We start from the raw sequence: 9717 nt of genomic DNA on the forward strand, positions 1-9717 counted from the left end.
AGATTGTGTATGTCCCCACTAAGCGCAGTAGGTTGGCGGAGTGCGTCCTCAATACCATGGCTAGCATCGACTCACGGAGTGGTGCACTGTGGGTAGCTATCCCACAGTCTCCGCTGCCCACTGGAATTCTGGGTTAAGCTCCTGATGCCTGATGGGGCAAAAACATTGTCATGGGTGGTTTGGGGTACATGTCGTCAGTCTCCCCTTCCTCCCTCCGTGAAAGCAATGGCAGATAATCGTTTTGCGCCTTTTGTCCTGAGTTACCCATGCAGATGCCATAGCACGGCAAGCATGGAGCCCGCTCAGCTCAGCGCTGCTGTTGTGAGCATTGTAAACACCTCGCACATTATCCTGCAGTATGCGCAGAACCTAGCTAAGAGACGCCGGCATGAGGACGATTGTGAGGAGGACATGGACACAGACGTTCCTGAAAGCACAGGATGTGGCAACTGGGACATCACGGTGGCAGTGGGGCTGGTTGATACAGTGGAACGCCTATTCTGGGCCTGGCAAACAAGCACAGACTGGTGGGACCGCATAGCATTGCAGGTATGGGATGATTCCCAGTGGTTGCAAAACTTTCGCATGCGTAAAGCCACTTTCATGGAACTTTGTGAGTTGCTTTGCCCAGCCCTGAAGCGCAGAAACACCAAGATGGGAGCTGCCCTGATAGCTGAGAAGCGAGTGGCGGTAGCCCTGTGGAGGCTTGCAATGCCTGACTGCTACTGGTCAGTCAGGAATCAATTTGGAGTGGGCAAATCTACAGTGGGGACTGCTGTGATCCAAGTAGCCAAGGCAATCAGTGACCTTCTGCTAGCAAGGGTAGTGACTCTGGGAAATGTGCAGGTCATAGTGGATGGCTTTGCTGCAGTGGGGTTCCCTAACTGTGGTGGGGCGATAGGCGAGATGCATATCCCTATCTTGGCATCAGACCACCTTACCAACCAATACTTAAACCACAAGGGGTACTTCTCAATGGTGCTGCAAGCGCTGGTGGATCACAAGGGATGTTTCACCGATATCAACATGGGATGGTCCGGAAAGGTGCATGACACTCGCATCTTTAGGAATTCCAGGCTGTTCGAACAGCTGCAAGAAGGGACTTACTTCCCAGACCAGAAAATTATCATTGGGGATGTTAAAATGCCACAAGTACTCCTTTTCTTTTTGAAAATGCCAATAGTTATCCTTGGGGACCCAGCCTACTCCTTGCTCCCATGGCTCATGAAGCTGTACACAGGCAAACTGGACAGTAGTAAGGAACGGTTTAACTATAGGCTGAGCAAGTGCAGAATGGTGGTAGAATGTGCCTTTGGATATTTAAAAGCTTGCTGGAGCTCTTTCTGACTAGGTTAGACCTCAGCGCAACCAACATTCCCATTGTTATTGCTGCTTGCTGTGTGCTCCATAATATCTGTGAGAGAAACGGAGAGACATTTATGGCAGCGTGGGAGGTTGAGGCAAATCACCTGGTGGCCAAATTTGAACAGCCAGACACCAGGGCGATTAGAAGAGCACAGCTAGGTGCGCTGCACATCAGACAGGCTTTGAAAAACAGTTTCATGACTGGCCAAGCTATGGTGTGACCGTTGTGTGTGTTTCTCCTTGATGCAAAACCACCCCCTTTATTGAATTTACTTCCCTGTCAGCCAATCCCCCTTTCCCCTTCAACCATAGCTGGCAAAGGAAATAAAATCCTATTGTTTTGAATCCATGCATTCATTATTTATTAAAAGAAAAGGAAGATCACTGACAAAGAAGCCCGGGTGAATAGAGGGGAATGATCATGTCCCTCGATCTGCTGGCAATGCTCCTACTTATACAGCCCAAAATGCCGTTAGCCTTCCTGGGAACAAGGACACACTGTTGACTCATATCCAGCTTCTCGTCCACTGTAACCCCTAGGTCCTTTTCTGCAGAACTGCCACCTAGCCAGTCGATCCCCAGCCTGTAGGAGTGCATGGGATTTTTCCTTCCTAAGTGTAGGACTCTGCACTTGTCCTTGTTGAACCTCATCAGATTTCTTTTGGCCCAATCCTCTAATTTGTCTAGGTCCCTTTGTATCCTATCCCTACCCTCCAGCTTATCTACCACTCCTCCCAGTTTAGTGTCATCTGCAAACTTGCTGAGGGTGCAATCCATGCCATCCTCCAGATCATTAATGAAGATATTGAACAAAACCAGCCCCAGGACTAACCCATGGGGCACTCCACTTGATACCAGCTGCCAACTAGACAAGGAGCCATTGATCACTACCCATTGAGCCCAACAATCTAGCCAGCTTTCTATCCACCTTATAGTCAATTCATCCAGACCATACTTCTTTAACTTACTGGCAAGTTCTCCGGGATGATTCCTTTTAGCCAAGCGCAAACAGCCCAGCATGAACGGGGTCCTTTTACTGTTCCCTTACAAAATTCCCCTGTTTCAACCAGGTGACCATGAATGATATCACTCTCCTGAGGCTGATTTAATTGGGGATTGGTCCTGCTTTGAGCAGGGGGTTGGACTAGATGACCTCCTGAGGTCCCTTCCAACCCTGATATTCTATGAGGCTGACACAGAAAGATAAAGACTGAATGTTGCATGAATGTGACGAAAACCCAGGACCATTCTCTGCCATGCTTTGTGCTGCAGTGATTCCAGACTACTTGCTACCGGCTTGGCATGGTAAAGTGTCCTACCGTGAAGGACAAAATAAGGCAGCCCTCCCCAGAAGCCTTCTGCAAAGGCTTTCAGAGTACCTCCAGGAGAGCTTAATGGAGATGTCCCTGGAGGATTCCCGCTCCATCCCCAGACACGTTAACAGACTTTTCCAGTACTGTACTGGCTGCGAATGCATCCCAATTCTTCAGGGCAAATCAAACATTAAACAAATTGCTTTTAACCCCTGTAGTGTAGTTACAAATGTGCACTCACCAGAGCTGCCTTCTCCACCTCCAGGGTCCAGGAACCTGCCTTGGGAGGGTATTGGCTCCAGAGTGATGAAAAGGTCCTGGCTGCTGGGGAGAACGGATTCTCCACTTGCCTGCTGCGCATTCTCCTCCTTCTCCTCTTCCTCATCCACAAAATCCTCCTCCACTTTGTGTGAGACTCCCCCCTTGCAGGTGTCCACTGTCAGTGGTGCGGTAGTGGTAGGGTCCCTCCCTAGAATGGCATGCAGCTGATCATAGAAGCAGTATGTATGGGGCCCTGACCCGGAGCAACCGTTTTCTTCCTTTGTCTTGTAGTAGGCTTGCCTGAGCTCCTTAACTTTCACATGGCACTGCTGTGTGTCCCTGTTGTAGCCTCTCTCCACCATGCCCTGTGTGATTTTGGCATATATATTAGCATTTCTTCTTTTTGATCGGAGTTCGGCCTGCACGGATTCTTCTCCCCGTACAGCAAACAGATCCAGTGTCTCCCATTCACTCCATGCTGGAGCTCATTTGCAATTCTGGGACTGTATGGTCACCTGTGCTGCTGAGCTCACCACGCTGACCAAACAGGAAATGAAATTCAAAAGTTCCCGGGGCTTTTCCTGTGTCCCTGGCTAGTACATCGGAGTTGAAAATGCTGTCCAGAGCGGTCACATTGGAGCACTCTTGGATAGTTCCCAGAGGCCAATACCGTCGAATTGCACAATACTGCGTCTGCACTACCCCAAATTCGACCCAAGAAGGTCAATTTTAGTGCTACTTCCCTCGCCGGGGCGGAGTACAGCAGTTGATTTTAAGAGCCCTTTAGGTCAACGGAACAGGGTTGGTTGTGTAGCTGCATTGCTTATAAAATCAACCTAACGCCGCTAAATTTGACCTAACCTCATAGTGTAGACCAGGGCTTAGTCAGTTCCCTCCTCCAGCCTCTAGCGTTTTAAATATATATTTATCCTAAATCCCTATCTTGTTGATTACAATGGGCCATATGACTATTGCTAACCTCAAGGATTCAAAAATTATGAGATGTCATTTTGCATTCTTTAAATTTATCTCCTGGTTCATGAGCCTTTGCTTTTCATGTTTTCAAGCTTTTCTCAGCAGCCAGGAGGGCTAGAAACTTACTTTTTTAATGAAAACTGAGATTTTATGTAATCCCATGACTCCAGAAGCTGGAGCTTTAAGGAAAACACCAAACATTGAGACCCCTTATAAAAGGGTGAAACTTAGCACTGCTACCGTTGTCATTTGGTAAGGGCTTGTCTTCACTGCAGTATTAACTTGAGTTATAACACCTCTTATGGTTGGCCTCAGTCGAGTGAGAGCACTGTCATTGCAAAACAGCATGATTGGATTTGCAGCACACTATAGCTATATTCCCACTGCAGTCCTTGTTTGAGCATCCAGCACTCAAGCTTTAACAGATGTACCCCTGATGACCAGCTAGCTCAAGATTAAAGCACCACTTAACTTGAGTTTGGGTGTGTGTGAGAGAGAGAGCGAGAGAGAGAGAACAAGACTTGAATTAGAGACAAGACTCGAGCTATACCTCATGCTTACACTGCAGTGAAGACAGCCCTAAAATGGTGAAAGCAGTGTCCAAGAGGAAGAGAGCAGAAAATAGACAGTATAAAAGATGAATGTGGCAAAACTGGGGCAGAGCATGGGGGCAAGGAAATTATAGTGAGGGGAAACTGAGCTGCTACTTTATCATGATGGAGCCTGCTGTGAAAAAAAACTGAGAAGCCCTGAGCTTAAAAACAAAACAACTTGGCTGTCCTAACCATGTAGTCTAATAAAATGACAGTTATACTTAATTTTGCACTGAAAAAGCTAAAGGCATTTTTGGCAAAAAATCAGAGACTGGCAGGGCTGGTGCTGAAAAGGATCATACTTGGAACTTTTCTTCTTCAAAAAGTGCTTTACAACATTAACTAATTAATCAAAATAAAGCATATGGCATATTCTGCACATAGCTACTAGTTGTTAGGCTTCTCTGGCTCTGGGATTGCCAGCTAAAATATATAATTATAATCACTAATGCTGCTTGTTTAGAAGCACATGCTTCAGTGGGAAGGCTGGCATAGTGGGGCTGGTTTGGCCTAAATTTGCCCCTCTGATAAATAGCAACAGCCTATGTTAATGAGTGCTGCTTAATCAAACAATAGCAACATTTCTCCTTAATGAAGATGCATTTGTTCCATGTTTAATCGGGCATTAAATAAGCATGAAACTCTGAAGTCTGATCTTCTGATTTTATTTTCCACATGAACTGAATGCAAAGTTTAAAAATACTGAGTAGGCCTGTAAACCCCATCTCCCTCCTGCTCAGATCCACCATCACCCTCCCTGAGTTTGAAGTAAGTGACCTCTGACCCCAGCTTCCTGACTTCAAGCGTAGGTGGGCTGGCTCAAACGGGCTGTAGGATGTGCTGCTGCAGGGGCTGTGGGTTAGGAGTGTTCCTCTTGGGGAGGCAGAGTCAGAGCAGAAAATAAGCTTGGCTTGAGTCAAGTTCTTCTTGTCCTGGTTAAGTGGTGACTCTGGGCTTTTAAGGGGACCATGCTCCAGGTTCATGCCTTCCTGTCATCCTGGAGCAGCTGGGGAAGCAAATCCTCATGGAGGGCCCTGCCCACATCCCTGTGCTCCAGGCTCACTTGAGGGCAGAGGAAATTAAGGATCTAGCTCTAGCTCCTATCCTCTAGCATCTCCTGTAGAGGGGCTGAGGGGAAGGAGTGTCCTGGGCCTGGGGAGACTGGGAGCTGACAGGAAAATGCTGATAGAGTCCCCTCTCCCTCTTCCTTCCATTAGAACTCAGCAGAATTCCCCAGGATGGGTCACCGTGTGGCACAGCTGGCTCTGTCCATCAGTGACCCAGCCAAGGACATCAGCTGGGAGGCCAGAGAGGGAGTGTACCAGCTCTACCAGCTGCTGCTGCACCAGAGGGGTAAGGAACCCAGCTGCGAAATGGCACCCGGTAGAAGAGTGAGACTGGGACCCCAGCCAATTTGTCTCAGACTGACCCTGGCTGGAGGCTGAGTCTCTCTCAATCTCTTTCTCTGTTCTACCCCACCCCCTGCAATTCTGTTGGGCCAGGCAAGCAGCGAGGACTCTGCCCACTATGCGGCCACCAATGGGATTGGAAGGACACAAGCACTGCAACCAGAATGACAAATGTGTGTGTGTGTCTCTCTTTCCCAGGGCTGACCATCCATGAGGCCAAAGACCTGTGGTGTTGGGACTGGCACCGGGACGGCAGGCTCCTGGGCTACAGGAACACAGCCAGGGCGGAGGTGGTAAGGACACTCTGCCAGGGCATGACACAGCTCAGGGAGTGGGAGTGGCTGGGCTCCCTGCAGTGGCTGCCTCCTGGGGTCACTAGACGGAGATACCGTTCTAGCCCCAGAATTTGGAGCCTCGCCCTGGGCAATCTGCTAATGCCTCCCCCGTCTTGTTGATTTTAGGTCTTCGGAAAGTTCTTCTAGGAGAGGCAGAGAAGATCCTTCCTCCAGATGGCAGTGCTGGCCATCCACAACCCCCTGTCAGCCAGGCTGGGCTGCTCCTCACCTACTCCCTCCTGGGGGAAGCCCAGCAGCTGATGGAGGACAAGGTAAGCAGCTACATTAGACTCAGGAGATTGGGGCAGGGCCCAGGCCTCATTCCCATCCTATGGTCATTCGCTGGCCCGGCAACAAGGAGCCTGGTGGGGAATGAGAGTGAGAGCAGGTGCTACTGGGTAGAGAGATGAATCCACCTACATGAGCAGGAGGGAGCCAGCTTGTCCCCGGAGCAGCTCCAACCCAGCTCTTTAGCAATGCTAATTAATGACAAGCATTACCTCATCACGGACTTATGTTCTTAGGACACCGTGTTATCGCTCTTGGGAAGAGCCCTCTGTGAGCCTCTCCTGTCCCACAGGGCAACACCAGTTCCCAGTGGCCTAATGTCCATGTCACCTGAACCACCACCCAGAGTTGCTCCCATCACTGGCAGCCTGGGAGGCCAAGGACTGACGGGTGATGGCGACGCACCAGGCAGGGCTGAGGCACATGGGAATGGGAAGCTTGTCCTGCTGCTGGCAGGGCTGGATCCGCTCTAGAGAGAACAGGAGGATTCAGTCAGCAAGGGCTGCTGGTCTGCCCCATTCACCAGGGCTGCCATCCTGCAGCTTCAGCATTAGTGGCTGGGATGACTTGGGGAAATGTCTCAACCTCCCCTCATCCCACTTCACTTCTGCCAGAATCCCTCCTGCCCCACCTCCTAGAGCCCCCTCTCTGCCCAACCTGGGTTGGGGTGGAGGAGAGGGTTTTGAGAACTTGAGTTGTGGATTGGAGGTGGAACAGCTGTCAGGGGCACTGACGGGGAGGCAGCAGGAGCTCACCCTACAAGGAGGGGGGTTGGTACTGGAGGTCACTAGAAAGGACAAGAAGACTCCATTCTGGGGGTCAGAAGGGTGAATCTACTCTCAGAGGTAGGCAGGTGCTGGGTGGATATGCTGCTGGTTCCAGGTGCCCTTAATCCCACCAATTCCTCGGGGGCATCTGAGTCTCTGACAGGTTCTCGTTCCCTTGCAGCAGGAGGATTTCACGGCCAATGTGATGCGCCAGCTCCGCATCATCCGGCACTTGCGCCAGGTGCCTGAGGCACTGCAGGGCTGTGCCTCTGAGGCCACCAGAAACTCCCGCTCCCTGCTGCAGGTACTGTTCTGGCTCACTGTAAATGGGGAGCTAGTGGAAGGGGAAATGGAGCCCCCGTCACTCACAAAAATTCTCTCCCCTCTCTTTGGAGCAGGGTCCTTCCCCTTGCCCCCCAAATTTCTTCATCTGGGGCAGGAGTTCTTTCCCTCACACCCATTCCCCCCCGCCGTTTCCTTGGTCTATCCCCATCCCATTCCCCTTGCTCCCAGGCAGAGCTCTCCCTGCCCCATATGGTGCAGCAGGGCCATTGTGTCAGGGCCACAGCCCCTAGCCCCACTGAAGCTCGCAAAGCTCCACTTTGAGGAGGTGGGGGTGGGACAGAGGCTCAGGGCTAGCTTCACCTCCTGCCCTGTATTCTCCCCTTGGCCCTTCTATGGGGTCTCTGGGTGTGAAATGAATAGGAGCCTCCTTCCCAGCTGTCTTCCAGGCCCTGGGATCTGTCACAGCCTCCCAGACAGGTGCAGCCTGCAGCTGAGCCACCTCCGGGAGCAGTGGGGACAGGTCATCTCGTCCCATCAAAGCAAGCAATGCTGGCTCTCAAAGAAGCTTAGATGGAAGACCCCACTCCCTCATAGGAGTAAGAGCCATTTACTCCTTGGGACGTGTGGGTCTCTTGGGGGAGAATGGGATCCCTGATGCACAGCCTGGCTGGGAGCCTTCCCCATCCCTGGCTCCCAGCTCTGGGACAGAGACGTCTCCATCATTGTACCACCCCGGTTTTGTTCCTAGGAAGGGGCTCTCCGGAGATGTCTTCGAACCTGGACTCCTGAGAGCGTTTCCGGCAGGAGGCTCCAGCCCCTCGGGCATGAAGAGAACTTCAGGTAGTCTCGTTCATATGGCATCTCTGGTCTCCAGCTCCACTTCCCGCAGCAGGGCAAATGAACCCATCAGCTCCCAGAATCCCAACTCTTTGACCTCCTTCCGGTCAGCAGTGGGGTTTCTCCAGCCCCCTCACCACACCTGTCAGCCACTGAATGATGAAGGGCCTGAATGTCAGAGTCACCAAAACAAGAAAACTCCAGTTCCAGGCAGTGGGGCCTGTGTGTACTCAGCCCCTCTGGAAACCAGATCTGAAATGGGGAGCAAGGACCTCAGCTCAGTAACAGCAGGAGTGGGCAGAGCAGGCCTGTAACAGGAGGCTTTCCCCTGGGCTGCACAGCCTGGGGCTTAGCCAAGCTGTCATAAATATAAAGGGAAGGGTAAACCCCTTTAAAATCCCTCCTGGCCAGAGGAAAAATCCTCTCACCTGTAAAGGGTTAAGAAGCTAAAGGTAACCTCGCTCGCACCTGACCAGAATGACCAATGAGGAGGAGACAAGATACTTTCAAAAGCTGGGAGGAGGGAGAGAAACAAAGGGTCTGTGTCTGTCTGTATGCTGCTTTTGCCAGGGATAGAACAGGAATGGAGTCTTAGAACTTTTAGTAAGTAATCTAGCTAGGTATGCGTTAGATTATGATTTCTTTAAATGGCTGAGAAAGGAACTGTGCTGAATAGAATGACTATTCCTGTCTATGTGTCTTTTTTGTAACTTAAGGTTTTGCCTAGAGGGATTCTCTATGTTTTGAATCTAATTACCCTGTAAGGTATCTACCATCCTGATTTTACAGAGGGGATTTCTTTACTTCTATTAAAAGTCTTCTTGTAAGAAAACTGAATGCTTTTTCATTGTTCTCTGTTCCAAGGGTTTGGGTCTGTGGTCACCTATGCAAATTGGTGAGGATTTTTACCAAACCTTTCCCAGGAAGTGGGGTGCAAGGGTTGGGAGGATTTTGGGGGGAAAGACGTGTCCAAACTATGTTTCCCAGTAAACCCAGTTAGAGTTTGGTGGTGGCAGTGGAGATCCAGGGACAAGGGATAAAATTAATTTGTACCTTGGGGAAGTTTTAACCTAAGCTGGTTAAAGTAAGCTTAGGAGGTTTTCATGCAAGTCCCCACATCTGTACCCTAGAGTTCAGAGTGGGGGAGGAACCTTGACACAAGCTGATTACAGAATAAGCCCTAACTGAGAGGCACCATGTACCTCCCCCTAAAGAGCCAGAGTGCAGTGGTGATACAGCCCAGCTGAGCAATCAACAGGAATGAGAACGAGATAGGAAGTTCAGAGCAG

General features: G+C 50.4%; 1 protein-coding gene across 2 annotated transcripts in view; it reads left to right on the plus strand.

Annotated features, from left to right (window-relative positions):
• The window catches only part of LOC125633506 (uncharacterized), a 50383-nt gene extending 41118 nt beyond the window's left edge, over positions 1–9265 (plus strand). The window contains exons 3-7 of one of the 2 annotated variants that reach the window (XM_048842859.2): positions 358–549; positions 5725–5860; positions 6378–6523; positions 7488–7610; positions 8340–9265. In XM_048842859.2, the coding sequence (XP_048698816.1) occupies positions 358–549; positions 5725–5860; positions 6378–6523; positions 7488–7610; positions 8340–8435 (693 nt within the window). In that variant the 3' untranslated portion in view covers positions 8436–9265. The remainder of the gene's footprint in view (positions 1–357; positions 550–5724; positions 5861–6377; positions 6524–7487; positions 7611–8339) is intronic. The other variant, XM_048842860.2, reaches the window with a different exon arrangement.
• Positions 9266–9717: the final 452 nt, after the last annotated feature.

This window comes from Caretta caretta, chromosome 3, assembly GCF_965140235.1.
Source record: "Caretta caretta isolate rCarCar2 chromosome 3, rCarCar1.hap1, whole genome shotgun sequence".
In the NCBI taxonomy this organism is placed as follows: domain Eukaryota; kingdom Metazoa; phylum Chordata; order Testudines; family Cheloniidae; genus Caretta; species Caretta caretta.